This window comes from Crassostrea angulata, chromosome 4 (genome assembly GCF_025612915.1).
Source record: "Crassostrea angulata isolate pt1a10 chromosome 4, ASM2561291v2, whole genome shotgun sequence".
Classification (NCBI taxonomy): Eukaryota; Metazoa; Mollusca; class Bivalvia; order Ostreida; family Ostreidae; genus Magallana; species Magallana angulata.
Genome location: NC_069114.1, coordinates 33210125 through 33226189, shown reverse-complemented (window position 1 = coordinate 33226189; position 16065 = coordinate 33210125). Strand labels below are relative to the sequence as shown.

The 16065-nt window shown below is 35.3% G+C and overlaps 1 protein-coding gene across 4 annotated transcripts in view; it reads left to right on the top strand.

Moving 5' to 3' along the window:
• Window positions 1-15254, top strand: part of LOC128180010 (fibrillin-1-like) — a 41481-nt gene extending 26227 nt beyond the window's left edge. For 2 of the 4 annotated variants that reach the window (XM_052847748.1, XM_052847747.1), the window contains exons 64-94: window positions 80-193; window positions 325-438; window positions 575-694; window positions 876-1103; window positions 1349-1462; window positions 1573-1686; window positions 1790-1903; window positions 2047-2163; window positions 2390-2623; window positions 2734-2850; window positions 2981-3097; window positions 3318-3431; window positions 3752-3865; window positions 4099-4215; window positions 4323-4439; window positions 4848-4961; window positions 5211-5326; window positions 5460-5530; window positions 5645-5924; window positions 6108-6178; window positions 6476-6758; window positions 7112-7182; window positions 7271-7455; window positions 7894-8006; window positions 8231-8298; window positions 8402-8637; window positions 9285-9397; window positions 9677-9747; window positions 9933-10192; window positions 12895-12942; window positions 14771-15254. In XM_052847748.1, the coding sequence (XP_052703708.1) occupies window positions 80-193; window positions 325-438; window positions 575-694; window positions 876-1103; window positions 1349-1462; window positions 1573-1686; window positions 1790-1903; window positions 2047-2163; window positions 2390-2623; window positions 2734-2850; window positions 2981-3097; window positions 3318-3431; window positions 3752-3865; window positions 4099-4215; window positions 4323-4439; window positions 4848-4961; window positions 5211-5326; window positions 5460-5530; window positions 5645-5924; window positions 6108-6178; window positions 6476-6758; window positions 7112-7182; window positions 7271-7455; window positions 7894-8006; window positions 8231-8298; window positions 8402-8637; window positions 9285-9397; window positions 9677-9747; window positions 9933-10192; window positions 12895-12942; window positions 14771-15033 (4328 nt within the window). In that variant the 3' untranslated portion in view covers window positions 15034-15254. Of the gene's footprint in view, window positions 1-79; window positions 194-324; window positions 439-574; window positions 695-875; window positions 1104-1348; window positions 1463-1572; window positions 1687-1789; window positions 1904-2046; window positions 2164-2389; window positions 2624-2733; window positions 2851-2980; window positions 3098-3317; window positions 3432-3751; window positions 3866-4098; window positions 4216-4322; window positions 4440-4847; window positions 4962-5210; window positions 5327-5459; window positions 5531-5644; window positions 5925-6107; window positions 6179-6475; window positions 6759-7111; window positions 7183-7270; window positions 7456-7893; window positions 8007-8230; window positions 8299-8401; window positions 8638-9284; window positions 9398-9676; window positions 9748-9932; window positions 10193-12030; window positions 12428-12894; window positions 12943-14770 lie in introns of those variants that run through there. The other 2 variants (XM_052847749.1, XM_052847750.1) reach the window with 2 other exon arrangements.
• The last annotated feature ends 811 nt before the right edge of the window (window positions 15255-16065 follow it).

Sequence of the window (16065 nt, the reverse complement as noted above, 5' to 3'; positions counted from 1 at the left end):
TATCTGAAAATTGGGAGTGAAAAAATGAATTATAGACTTACACATTGTTTTTCAATATATTTTATATTTTTTGTTACAGATGTGGATGAGTGTAACCTGAATCCTTGTCTGTATGGGGGTACCTGTATCAACACACCCGGCTCATATGTTTGTCAGTGCAAACCAGGACGAATGGGCAAAGACTGCAGAAATGGTATTGCTATGCCTTTTTTTTAAAATACAAAAAAGGAGGTGTCAAAGCTTCTTTTTGTTTATGAGAAATAATTTTTTTTATAATTTGTTGTATATATAAATTCATACTGTATCTTAACTTTGCCTTTGCAGACACAAATGAATGTGAAAGAAATCCATGCCAAAATGGAGGAACATGTATAAACACAGATGGATCCTACAGCTGCAAGTGTACTCAGTACTGGCAGGGAGAAAACTGTCAGATAGGTCAGAGCCCAAAATGTTAACATAGCTGCTCTCTGTCATCATAAGTGAATGTTATATTTGATTAATATATGTACCGGTAATTAAAAACCTTCTACAAAAGTGAATTTAGCATCCTATTTGTTATTCTCTATTGTAGATGTGAATGAGTGTGCCCTGGCGTACAGCGTCTGTGAGCACGGGGGTCAGTGCATTAATCTGGCTGGAAACTTCACCTGTAATTGTCCAGCGGGATGGACCGGCCATGGCTGTCGTATAGGTCTGTACAGGGATTAGGTAGACAGTATATGGTACAATAAGTAGTAATGACAATCAAGTACATTTATGTACCTGTACTTTGTAATGGAAAATAGGTGTATGTTTATGTAATTCTAATGGTAATGTTAAAATTGGAATTCTTGTAATAGAATGTATTGATATGTTTTTGTATTCTCATACAGATGTGAACGAGTGTCTGTTGAACCCGTGTATGAACAATGGTACCTGTATTAACACGGACGGTTCGTTTATCTGTCGCTGTCCGCCTGGATGGACAGGACCAACCTGTAGTGAAGATGTCAATGAGTGTCCCATGTTCCTCTGCAAAAACGGGGCTTCCTGTCAGAACACCCTGGGCAGCTTTGTGTGTCAATGTCTGCTGGGCTGGGAGGGACCGCTTTGTGATATAGGTCAGTGGACTTGATCAGATGTATAGATAAGCCTTATTATTGAGTTATAATTTATCATAATCATTCAAAGGGGAGCAGTTTTACATGAAAATGAACATATATAAACTTAGGGTGTATGACCTTTATACTTGAACTGTACGTGTAAAGAATCTGTATGGTGTGTATTATGCAATAATAATGTATTGTACAAATTAATTTGAATGTTTGAATGAAAATTAATTTATCATGTGGTGATGATGTTACAGATATCAACGAGTGCCTGATGAACCCTTGTCTCCATGGAGGTCGCTGTATTAACAGCCCGGGCTCCTTCTCCTGTCAGTGTCCGGAGGGCTGGATGGGACCACTCTGTGATATCGGTAATGCTCCCACTAGTATCATGTAGAAATGAGGAAAGATTAACAAGTAGGCAGGAATCAAACAGTAATATTAGATAAAGTTCTTTATGAGGTGATATTTGTTTTTGCAGATTTTAATGAATGCATGCAGTTGCCTTGTCGAAATGGAGGTACCTGTAAAAATCTGGATGGAAGTTTTGAATGCATCTGTCCAGAGGGGTATACTGGAACCCTCTGTACAGGAGGTATACCATCTCTCTCTGTTCTCTCTTTCTCTCTGTTTGATCAATCAAATTATTATTATTCATGCACATTGACTTTAATTTATTTAACATCCTTGTTTTTTAGACATCAATGAGTGTTTGTCCAACCCATGTCAACACGGAGCAAGGTGTATAGACACCCCAGGGTCATTCCAGTGTATTTGTCCACCCCAGTGGGAAGGCACCCTCTGTGACAAAGGTAAAGCACACAGTATAAATTTAATACAATTACTTCAGTACGTGAATGTCTGTGATACAGGACTCTTAGAATTATGGTCTAGGATTTCTGGCTGTCTTCATGGACTTTTCTTTTGTCATGAAGAACTCTGCTTATATTTTTAGACAAGAATGAGTGCTTGAACCCCAATGCCTGTCTGAATGGAGGAACATGTATTAACATTAATGGTGGATATCAATGTAAATGTCCCCCAGGATTTACTGGAGAATACTGCACAATGGGTAAGTTATCTTTTTTAAGATGTCTGTTATATCTATATATATATTTAACAGTCTGTAAGTACTTGAGGTCATTGTTTTTTCCGCATGCCAAAATTGTTTAACAGTTTATCATTGAAATAGGTTTATACTTGCATTAACTTTCTTACACATACATTTTATATAAAATTTTGAGTTTTAAAATATTATTTTGTGTTTCACTATCACATTATCAATGTGATGTTTTCAGATATCAACGAGTGTATAGAGTTTGTGGGCATCTGTCAGAACGGTGGCTTCTGTATCAACACCCTCGGTGGCTACACATGTCGCTGCACAGAGCAGTGGGAGGGGGCCAACTGTACCATTGATGTGGACGAGTGTAAGATGCAGGTCTGTAAGAATGGTGCTACCTGTGTCAACACACCTGGAGGATTTACCTGCACGTGCCCACCTGGCTGGCAAGGGAATATGTGCGAACAAGGTGAGAGACCCTGTGCCATTGAGGTAGAGTTGGTTGATAAACTAATGAAGAGGAATTCATGCTCTTAAGATCAATGTATTTGTGAATTGACTTCATTGACCTTTTTGTAGATAAGAATGAGTGTTTGAATTCGACCCTGTGTCAGAACAATGCGCTGTGTATCAATACTCAGGGCTCCTTCACTTGTCAATGTCAGGTCGGATGGGAGGGGAAATACTGTCACATAGGTACGATCATGTGCACTATCAAATTATGAATTAGATAATCCACAATGAATGATTGTTGTATGGAATTTAAACTTCAAAGTCTGATTTTATAACTGTAGTTTAAGATCACAATGTGACCATTCTTTTCCAGACATCAATGAGTGTTTGGTAAACAATCCCTGCCTGAATGATGCTATTTGTGAGAATACCCCTGGCTCCTACATCTGTAGATGTAAACCTGGCTTTGAGGGAAACCTCTGTCAATATAGTGAGTATATGAACTCTCTGTACAGATACATGTACATAACCATGTGTTTAAGCAGATTTGATTATCATATGTTTAAATACAATATGACAACATATACCAGTACATGTATTAGTACATAGTAACAATTCTCTAAAATCAGTTCAATACAAAATGTATATTGAAGGTTAATGACAGTGATTATAAATAGAGTTTGTGATTTGTGTACGTTTGTTGTTTACAGATCATGATGAGTGTAAGAGTAACCCCTGTAAGTTTGGGGGCACCTGTATTGATACGGTGGGGTCCTACATCTGTCAATGTCCCCCTGGGCGGTCAGGCAGGAACTGTGATAACGGTAAGACACGCTCTCAATTAACTGTACTCGGTTGTGTTTTGAACTACTGCTGGAGTTTTAAAACCATTGCAAAATATCAGTAAATGTTATATTCATTGAAAGAAAATAATAGGATAATTTATTGAGTAAATGTAAATTATGAATTTAGTTTTCACAATTTAGTAATGTAAATATTAACAGCTCTTCGCTCCAATACTCAAATGTTTAAATTCATAATTTTTATTACTTAGATGTCAATAAATTTACTTCATAATTTTGAAATCTAATATCTTATGATAATTTTCAAACACATACATATAAGCTTTATTATACATCTGCAGACACTGATGAATGTCTGAACAACCCGTGTCTGAATGGAGCCACCTGTGAGAACCTGGTAGGAAGCTTTAAGTGCACATGTCCTCCCGGATTCACAGGGGAGAGGTGTGAGAGCAGTAAGTATAGAGAATGGGTTTTTCTTCACTATGGTTAGGCCAGAAAAAGTTGTCGATTAGTTTCATAGACACAACCGCATCGCATTAAAGTAAATGTTATTGCCATATCAATAAAAGGCCTAATGTTTCTAGATATGAATCGCATAGTTATACTGAAATATTTCAGGTGTCAAATTTTTACACAATTGTCAAAGTCTTTGATTTTCTTGTACATTGTGAGGTTTGACTTTCAGACATCAATGAATGTGTTCTGTATCGACCCTGTAAGAACGGGGCCACGTGTTACGACAGTTTTGGGTCTTACTCCTGTAGCTGTGCCCCGGGATGGACGGGCAAAGACTGTGATACAGGTACAACATCAATGGCACCATCACACTAACCATTTCTGATCTGCTTGGTATTAATGAATTATCACAAATTACAAAGTTTTTGTTCATATATGAGTAAATTGTTGTAGAAATCAACGAGTGTCTGGTTATTCGGCCCTGTCAGAACGGAGCGGAGTGTGTCAATACTCCGGGCTCTTATAAATGTATCTGTCCACCCGGCTGGACCGGAACCAACTGTGAAATTGGTATGTGCAAACAAACTGGCTTTTATGCAGATATGAATGAAATTTATTTAATTGATTCATTCCAATAATTTACATGTACTGTGGTTTCATTAATATTCAAGGGCATCAATTTTCGTGGATAAAGTTTCAAGGATACATAAATTCATGGCCAATGACCCTATCAATACAAAATGTTAATAAAAATTGCACTTCAATGAACATTTAATTTCGTGGATCAACTAAACAACGAAATCCACGAAAGTTAGTATTCAACGAATATTGATGAAACCACAGTATATCTCATTTTCTCTTTTATTAAGCAGCTATTGTTTGTAGAGCAAGAGTGTTGTTGTTATGTTTGACTTGATTTTCTTTAAAATCAGTCAATGTTAAGACTTTTTAAAAGAAGCATACTGATTGTTTTGATAGACATCAATGAGTGTTATGACCGACCTTGTAAGAATGGGGCCCAGTGCATCAACAATCAGGGATCCTTCACCTGTATCTGTCCTCCAGACTTCACTGGCCCTCTGTGTGAGACTGGTAAGAGGGAGTCCATGATTACCTTTTGAAACTGAATTATATCAGAATGATGGACATTTACTTTGTATTTCATTTAAATTTAAAATCCATTGTGGACCTACGTGTATTAAGAACTTTTCCCCCCAAAAAAGATTTTGACAATTTTAATTGAGGTATATGTATATTCAAATCGATTCACAAAGTTTCAAAGTATTCTGCATTCATTTATGTGTTGAAATTAAACAAACTAATTTACCCCATTATTTTCAGCTGTAATAACTGGATTCAAATTCCGATCCATTGCTAGAAACTTGACCTTCACCCCAGGTTTGCTGGACAACAGAACCTATGAGTTCAGGTCTCATGCTGATTTGTTCTGTGCTGATGTAAGTACATAGAATAGAACTCTTGTATAATGCATTCAAGCGAAAACATTTTTCTTACCATATTCAAAATCCTTACTAATGACATCTAATGAAAATGTAAATAAGCAATGTAAATACATCTTATATCTTGCAGATTGACAAAATTGTCAGAAGGTACCCCAATGCCTTTGCTGATTACAAAGAATGCAGAGTGGTGGCTTTTGAGTAAGATTTTTCTGCTTTTGCTGTGAAAAAAATTGTTGACACATGTGATGCGTTCATATGAGTTTTCAGTACAACTTAACAGTAAGGAATCATTGAAAAATTACATTTGTACAGAGACAACCCAACTGCATTGTTCTGGGAACTGGTCTTCACTGGTGATCAGCCCTCACTCACAGAGAAGCAGATTCTGGACATAGTGTACAAGGACCTTCCCCATTACTACTACAAGGACTCGGAGGGGGTGGTCATCGGTGACATCTTCATCCACATCAATGACTATGCCACGACCAAGCTGCCACTGGACTTGCAGATCTTGAACCTGACCTGGTCAGATGAACTGCTGAATCCCAACTCCTTCCTGTTTCAACAGTACTCCGCAGACTTATGTAGAGATGTAAGGGTTGTAGAGATGTTTAGAGATTAAAGTTATCAATGAAATTGTTGACTGAGATTTTACAATGCTTCCTCTAATCAAACTTCACAATTAAGATTGATAATCTTTTTACCATTTTTTTTTTTACTTAAAATGCAAAGAAAAATTACATCTGAATTTTTGATGACTGGTTCCTCTTTGCAGTTGGAGAGGATTGCCCAAACCTCAGGAATTGACCTTCCAAAAATAGTAGGATGTGAAGTAAAACAATACGGGTAAGCAGATTTTTTACTATACTACTTTTACCTTGTGCAGGGATTACATACTGTGCTTAATACTTAATAGTATGTTCTCAGATCAATGATTAATATTGTTTAATTGTTTCTACGAATAACCCTACCAGGGTGTACTTTGATTTGACGCCACTATAATTACTACATGTAAGATTTCTGTGGGTTTTCTGATTCAAATTTGTTGTTTCCAAGAATAAATTTGCCAGGGCATACTCTGATTTGAAAGCATTATGATTACTAGAGTTTTCTTGATTTATTATTTAAATGATTGGTTTGTAGGAATAACCCTGCCAGGGTGTACTTTGACCTGACCTTTGAGGGAACCCACTTCACTCCGGCCTTACAACAGAAGTTCTTCCAGCTGATGAAGGAACAGCCCCTCCAGAGGTACAAGAACTTCCTGGGCTACCTGCTGGGCCAGTTCCTGATATTCTCTGAGTATTACACAGACTACACCACTGTACCGTTGACCTTCCGCGTCCTCAATCTGACCTACACCAGCGATCTGATGGACAAGAACTCAGCCAGATACAGACAACATGCCCGCCTCTTCTGTGAAGATGTAAGATATTTTACAGGGTTATTCAGCCAAATATTGGTGTGTCTATTTTTTGTGTGAATAAGTACATGTATGCATTATTTGTATGCATTATTTACATTGCCGTTTAGTTTGACATATCAAATATAGAAATCTTGTTGAAATGAGCTGGAAGTCCATACCACTATTTCTTTATGTATTTTAACAATGATTTTTCATATCCTTGGATATCTCAAATATTTTTTTGGTCTTATTGATATAATGACGTTTGACTTTATTTCTTGTCTCATCAAACATCAGATAAATAAATACCTTATTATACAATTGATTAAATGTATAACAATTAAATTTGGTGGGATTTTTTTTCATCTTCACAGATTGACCAGTTAATGAGGTCACACAAAAGGATTCTCCCTACCTACGAAGGATGTGAAGTTGTCCAGTTTGGGTAAGTAAAGCAAATATCCAAACTGATGCATCAACTGTAGTAATGTTTCAGATACGTTTTTATGAAGTATTCATAAACCTAATTTCAGCAACAATCCTACCACCATATCAATAGACCTGCAGTTTGGAGGCCTGGTAAACATAGGAGAGTACAAGGACATCGTGGCTGGCATTATATTTGAGGACGCCCCGCGGTTTAGGTACATGAACAACCTGGGACACCTGGTGGGAGATCTGCTGGTGTTCTATGACAGCTGGGAGTACATACTGCACGGTCAGTACCGGCCACTGTTTGATGTAGATCATACATACTGTAAAAGTGGTCATTTACGCATGGGGGAAATTTACTCAAGTAACATGGTAAGCTTAAACCACGCAAAATACCACCAAGCGTACATGTATGATAAAAAAAACCCACAACTTGTGTGGTAAATCATGCATCCACGTATTTAATACCTATGCGTATTGTTTGACCATAAAAAATGCGTAGTTAACCACCAGCGTAAATAACCACTTTTACAGTACATGTATGAGGGTGTGGTCATTTAATTTTTCACAGCCAAATCCTATCAATTTCTAAAAAACGAATTTGCTAATGATTGCTATTTGTTATATTGTACTTTTATGAACAATTATTTAACAAACTATTTTACTTGTATTGTCATAAAAGTTGTAAATCTCTGTATGAAAAAGAAATGTGTTTTTGCTTCAGATGCCTGGCTATCCAACATGACTTACTTCATTCATGAGTTCTCTTACAATCCACAATATGGGGATCCCAACTCTGTTCTTTACAAGGACTTTGAAAATCTGTTCTGTGGTGATGTAAGTAATCTCGTATAGAATAGATATCCAAAATAAGGTCAATATGCTAATGTTGTGTATATATTTTGTTTGCTGTTTTAATATCTCTATCAGAACTTTTAACTATTGTTAACAGATTACTCTCAAGACATGTTCATGACATAGTTAAAAAAATTAATTACTAGTATCCTTTTGTATGTATAATAAAAGGGTTTGATTTACAAGAATGCAAAATCTATTTTCAGATTGATAATTTCTTCAAAAATAGCAAGCTTTCAGATAGATACTATAGATGTTTCTTTACAAAGATAGGGTAAGTTCCAAGCATCAAGCCCATGTGTACCATAAATGGAAAAAAAAAACTACAAAATTTAATACGTTGTACACATCGTAATGGATTTTTCTTATTTTATCAGAGACACACCTGTGCACACCTTGACCTTCAATGTGATATTCAATGGGACAGAGGAAGTTCAGATGGGCCTGATCCAGGACACCATCAGTAAGCAGGCGGACCACTTCAACGTGGAGAACAAGGACATGATGTTCATCGGCCAGCAGCTGGTGTACCTGGGAGGGGGGATGGAGAACTTCCCCATCAACATCTCTGACTACCTGATCCAGAACTTTGTCCAAACCACAGAGAGTCCAGGTACGCCTTAGAATTCATTGACCATGCACTACTCCCAGATACTGAAAATTCCTTATTTTAAGGGAGTACTTAATTCCCTGATTCCGCTGTTTTGCGTCAAATTGCAAGAATTTAAAATTGCGAGCACCAAATTTTTGTTTTTATTTCATATAGCTTAAAACTGTCTGAAAAATAAGAATGATATTTTAAAATCTGCAAGGACTGGTTCTCGCGATTTTACATCAAAATTAATTCCTTGCGTTTAATAAGAAATTTACAGTATAATTGTTTTGTTTGACTTGTATCGAGGTGTCATCATTTTGTTGAAAATTTACCATGATAGAAGCAAAAAAGAAAACTCATATACTAACAGTTAAGTTTTAGCACTGTGTAAAGTCTGAGAGTCATTGAACAGGTTTGGAATTTTAGCCCATTCCTGTCGTTAGGACTTTTGGTTTGGATTCAACTTTAACCTTTTTAACTTCCAATTCATAGAATACTCATGTTAGGTCAAAGGAAAATGAAAAGTGTTCAAGCTTAGATTCATCATCAAATTATCCTTAATGTGACTACTTTTTGGGACAATAGTGTTATTTTAACAAACATGACTTGTGTATCATATTATGGTGGAGTATCAATTCTTGATGTTGTCTGACGTTCGTTTCTAGTGAATACAATCATCAATGCCTCCTTCGTACTGCTGAATCTGACCTGGACTCCAGACCTGGCTAATCCCCAGTCAGCCGCCTTTAAGGCCATCGCAGATCCTTTCTGTCAATATGTAAGTACCGATTATTTATATTTACTTCCTGTCGATTTTGAGAGATTTGTAAATAATTACATAAAATTTTTTCCAACTTTGTATCGATATATATTTATAGGTACTTTGATATCAAACTGCTTTTCTATTCTTCAACACTAATTAAAAGTAGATTTGTATTGTATTTATGTTTTCCCATTATTAAGGTTATACCAACTGAGGTGAAAATGTCAATATCAGATCTCTCCGTATTGAATTGCATGATGTAGTAACAATTGACTGGTGTTTATTTTGTTTCAGCTGACAAACCTGTACATAGGAAGAGATAGATTCAGAGATATTTATGAAAAATGTGAAGTGGCATCTATCACGTAAGTTTCATATTATTTTCACAATGGATATTGATTAAATATTCATGGAGAAACATACAGCAGAAACAACTCTAACTTCTCTTTTAAAGTGTAGCTTAATATTTTTCTCATTTTGTTTGTCTCTTTTAAATACAAGTATGCTCAGTAAAAATAAATTATGGTACTACATGTACTTCTGTTTTCAGGACAGATGGATCAAGAGAGAAAATCAATTTTGTGCTGCAGTTTAAGGGACAACAAGACGAGACATTGCAGGAATACATCTTTGGTATTCTGATTGAGATCGCACCACGAACCACAGTGAATGGTCAGATCTCCATTGTGGTGGGTCCCCTGGCGGTGTATGAACAGTCCCTGGCCATAGAACAGGCCACCGTAGCTGTGGTCACCACGGCCCTTCCCATCGGCAATATGGGGGCAGGTGTGACCTCTGTCAGGCCCGACAGTAAGTCATAGCATGCTTTATTATCAGTCGAGGCAAATCTATTAATTCTAGATATTACTGAGTTATCAAACCAATTTTTAAAAAATGAATTACCGATAGAGTACTTTTAATTTAAACAATTATTATTTTTACAATAAATAAACTTTTAAGCACAGAATGATGAATTTTATTGATGTATTTTCTTTGAATTGATTATGTATTTTAAAATAACAATGGGTGCATTTTTGAAACCTCATATCATGTGCATGTAGAATATAAAATATATACATGTAATTGTATATCAATACTCTTAAACTAAAACATTTCATTAATATGAGCCTGTACTCATATTTGCCTGTACTGAGTTCTAAACTCCATCAGGACCTTTGGTTTTGTTTGGTTAAAATTGGCGATTGACTATTATGCATTTGTTCTTCTTTCCTTTGAATGAACTGGTACCAGGTATTTCACTAATTTGAAAATAGCATGAGTCACAAAATAACAAAAATAAACAAAATACCTCTCCAAAGTCTTTTGGGATATGGTCTGAATGATCAATATGAATGTCACACGGTCCTTTATACTGGTAGTTTTATATCAGTTGTATTTTGAAGAGACATAGATCTTAGTGTTTGATTGTATGGCATGTTAATGGAATGAATACGACCACATTTTGTTATCCTGGAAAGTTGGATTGAATGCCGTAGTTTTATGTATACTGGGGTGTTGAAGATGACGGATCTGACCTCTTGGAAATTGGAGCATGGAAAAAATTGTTGAAAATAGATAGCATCTTGCTATCCTGGGAAGTTGGACTGAATGCCGTAGTTTATGTACTGGGAATTGAAGAATGGATCTGACCTTTTGGAATGTAAAGCATGGATCATTGTTGATGCCAGTATTATCCAAAGGATATATATACATGCCAGAAGGCAGCATGCAAGATATCAAGAAATGGATGGAAATGAAGCTGTTCTGTTCTGGTTGCAGAGCTTTGTGAAGGGGTACGGACCCAGGGAGAAGAGTTTCGCAGCACAGAAAACTGTTGGGAGTTCATAGTGTGTATGAAGGAAAACCCAACCAGGATCAGTTGTCCGAGGAGTCCAAAGAAATTACGTTTTGACTTGCGAACGAAAAGCTGTGTAGAAGATCCAACATGCATTTAGCTGTGATGAGACAGAACTGAGAATGTTTTGAGGTTGAAAACCATTGAGATATTTGGACACTATCTGAGTTTGAAGGTTAACATTGTACATAAATGTACCAATAATGAAAATAAAGATTATTTAATAATTGAATTTATCACTGTATTCGAGAGGTATTGATCAACATCTGGAAAGACTGGCACTGAAACATGTACTACAATGGATTCATGTATATGAATATTTCAAAAAAATGTATATTACATGTAATTACCAGTTACTCAGACTTAAAGTTAGAGTAAAGAACATATGAAGAAGCTTATACCCATTAAGAACACATAACTTCTGCATCATAACCACAAAATATTTATGCACTCAAATGATTTTTACTTACGAACTATTCCCATTGTACCATAACAGTTATATTAAACAGAAGATACATAATCTTTAATTAACTTCATGTTAAGTTTTATCAAAGATTCTTTTGTTTACAATTACTGGAAAGGTATTGCTTAATTTGAATGATTACTAATCTTTTATTTTCACAACATCATATCAATATCATCAACACACATTGACACACTGAAATTTGGGTTTATTTATGGTTGCTTATATGACATAACTTTACATTGCCTGGAATAACAAACTTCTGCAAGATACAGTACGTGACCTGCAACGGTCACGCCTTTTTCTTGATGGGCTTTTCTACCATTCCAGAAATGTGCCAGGGTGTTACGTCATATTATGAGCAATTTTATGGAGACCCTGTGAAATGTGGTAAATTCTACGTCTGTTTGGGAAGCCAACCCATGGAGCTGCAGTGTCCCAGTAAACACTCGTTCAGCGTCTCTAAAGGCGATTGTGTGGTCGATTCCTCCTGTGTTTAGTTTACTCTTCACATGTATATAGATATTCACAAGGGAGCACTCAGTCTGGGATGCCAGTTGATGGTTCATCATTGACCCATTGTTTGATATATGTGCACTGCTTTGATATTATAGGAGGAAGAAATTGTCGTTTATCCTTGCTGTAAATGATTTCATGTTTGAATTACTTTTATACTAATTAAATATTTGTATGATACATTTCAATAAAAAAAGTGTTGTTAATTGAAGACTGTCTATTAGTTAAACAAATGAAAGTAATGCATAATACTACATAGTATATATGTCTGTGATTGGCTGGGGAAAGAGGGTTTGTCTAAAAGACATATTGGACAATGCAAAAAAGGATATAATAAACATGATTGCACAATTAATGAAAAGATCATAACCAGCACAAGCTAAAAAGTAATTGTAAAGTGATATATTCACAAATTAAAGCATAGATATTTATTTTAAGACTTAAAGTAAGCTTCACTTAGTACTGACTAATTGAAATAAACCTGTTATATATGTACCATGAGACTTTTGCTTATTTCCTGCTCTTTGATTTTACCAGAAGTTGATCTTATATGTGTATTATAAGTTTCCATGCTAGTGAATAAATCAGGAAACTTGTCATGGCCGATAAATTTATATATACATTTTTACCAGTTGATAAGCTAGCTAAAATGAATTATGTTGAACATTTAATTTTTAGAAAACAAAGGCATAGAACTATTCCCTGGAATCTTTGTGGATTTCTCAGGTGACAAGCATTATCTGTTTTTCTTTATGTCTAGAGTGTAGATTCAGTGCTTCGTTTGCTTTCTGTGGGAGTTTGTAGAAATTAGTCTAATTCTGCTGTTGTTTTTAATGCAAATTTGCTTAATAGAAAATGATATAGTTTTTTAAACATTTTTTTGGTAAAAAGGTTTTATTAATTGATCATGATGATTATGAAATCAATCTTCTGTTATTTTGTGTGCATATTAATGTATATATCAAAATTCAAGTTTTTCTCTCATTACTTTGTACAAAAAATTCCACACACATGTACTTTTATAAAATAGTAAATGTAAGATCCTAATAGATATTGTTCAAACTAAACGTGGAATGATAAAGGTATTTAAAATGAAAAAGAAATTATTTCTTGTTTCAAATAGGTAATAAAGGTTGTCATAATTTCAGAAAATGATGATTTTACCCGCAGGATAATGTGAATTACAGTGTCTATAACAATTTTACCTTTGTGGGCCAACAAAACATTTTTGTTTTAATTTTTTTAAATATGATTACAACTTGCACATTTATTAAGTAAGAGTTTTTTTGATATGGACAAAATTAATTAATTTGTAAGGCACCTTCGCATAGTATCAATGCTGCACCAATTATTAAATTGCTATTTTGAAAAAGGGGAATAACTTAATTTTAAATTGGAAAAAAGAAAGATCGAATTGAGTTATTCCCCTGTCCAAACATTGCAAAACATGAGCATTTACTGGTACCCTTTCACATACTGATCTTTGATAAACGACAATTGTTTTCATCAAGTTGAAAGAATGTTTGATCATTAAGTTGATAGAGCTGTTTTAACAAAAGCTTGAAATTAAGGCAGTACTTGTCAAACTCCACAATTTGGTGTAGGTGGAGTCCACTCGTGGTTAACTGACTAGTCATTGGCTAATAGAAAAGATATGCTATTGAACGCAGTGACCCTTGTCAAGCTTTGTCCAGGGCTGCGTTCAAGATTGTAGCTGCTACGTATGGCTACGTAGTTGAACGATAAGCTAGCCTAGCCACTACGTAGATATTCGTAGCCTAAATATTTTATGCTCAGCATCAAATTCAAGATGGCCACCTTAGTTACCACTTTGTGACAAACATGAAACCTATTTATTTAGTGATATTTTGTTCATCCTTTTAGTTATTATGAATTTTAACATGTATATTTCCGCTTGAAATAAACAAATTATGTCGATTTAATTAGTCTTTAGTTAAGTATTTCAAATCTGAGACCTAGCGGTCCGTTCAATAGACCTAGATATCTACATATGTTCAACCTAGCGGCTAGGCTAACTGCTACGATCATGAACGCAGCCCAGGACTTTATATTTCAGTTGAAACAGTGTCATTTTCATACAATAAAGCCTGGAAGACATTTTTTGTTTCTAACAGTCTGATGAGTTCCTCCTAGCAAATCAAAGAAGGTTACATCCCACCGAAAGTCCAAGCTGTTATTAAAATGGCTCTGATGGCCTTGTTAGGTCTGTGCTGAGAAACGTTTGGGGGGAAACATTTCCAATGACATGCAAAAGTACTGTTTATCTATAGTTCACTGGTTACTTGTGGTACCAGGAATGACCCTTTCGATTTAGCCCTGATATAGAAACGTTACGGGTCCATTAGATCCCTTTTAACAGAGCTTATATTGTCTTATTTTGTGTATATTTATCCACATTTGACAATAAAGATTGGTAATGTACCTTCTTCTTTTTTTAAATAAACAATTTTTATCTCGATTTGAACTATTAGAGTTGTATTGGCAGTTTCGCCCCTTGCTGCATTTATAATGAATATAATGTTTGGTATTTCAGCCTTCCTACCAACCAGTCCATTAACGCCAACAACTACCCCAATGACCACCACCACCAGCCCCTCCCCCACAACACAGGACCCCACGGACCCCTGTAAACCAAACAGGCATAACGAGTACCTCCCTGTCCCCGGGGATTGTCGGTCATTCTATGTCTGCTCCTTTGGCACGACCTATAAATTTCAGTGTGCTGGAAATACTGTGTTTTCCTGGACCAGGCGTATCTGTGATAATAACGATGGATCTGTTGCTTGTGTGTCTTAGTGCTGAGAGAGAGAGAGAGAGAGAGAGAGAGAGAGAGAGAGAGAGAGAGAGAGAGAGTTTGAGAGTTTATTTAGATATTGCTGTAAGTGTTATGTACTTATTCAATTTGAATACCAAGACATATTCTTCTCTGATCATTGAATTTGTCTCTAAAATATTGCCAATTCTTGCACAGATTGTAGAAATTGATTTGAAAAATAAAATTGTACATGAAATGTATTAAAAAAGCGTTCTTTCCTTTTTTGTTCACCTTATCTAAAATTTTAGGTATTAAGCTTTTCTGATCAGATTTTATTTGATTGTTCATCCATTTGTAAACTTTGCAATACTGTTTATACAGGTACTAGATTAAAGTTATTCAAAGTCGGGGAAACAAGCATCTGATGTTAATTAAATAATATTTATTTTAGTTAGATAACCACTGTTGCAGAGGAGCGGATTTTATCGATAAGATAATTAGATTGATAATAATTACGACACTTAATTAATTGAATGAAAAGTAGTTTGGAGGGTTTATTTTCTTATTTCTTATTTTCAAGAATCGTATTCTTTACGAAATGGGATATATACGACCATCTGAGACAAAGAGGGACAATAAGGAGGGGGGGGGGGATGCGTGTCCTATTAAAAAAATCCATAGAAATATGTTACAACTACACATGCATGTGATCAACACTACCATGGAGATTTAAATCGTAACCTTCACATATGTTTCGTATATATTTGTCGTGCATCATTTAGCAATGAATAATGCCGTCATGTATTCATGCTAATGATTTGAATTTATTCAAACCTTTAATTTTGAATTTTAAAAATACAATCATGTATATATACTGGGGTTGTCCGACTTATCCAGGTGTTTTATCCCATAACAACCAACGCTTGCAACAACTAAAATAATATAGTAAGTTTTTATAAAAATGTTGTGCACATTACAATCAACGCGTATCCCGAAATACTAACACTTACATTTGAAATTTTGAATTAAAAAAAATCACGTGTTTTTCAGCTTTCTAACAAAAATTCTCATAG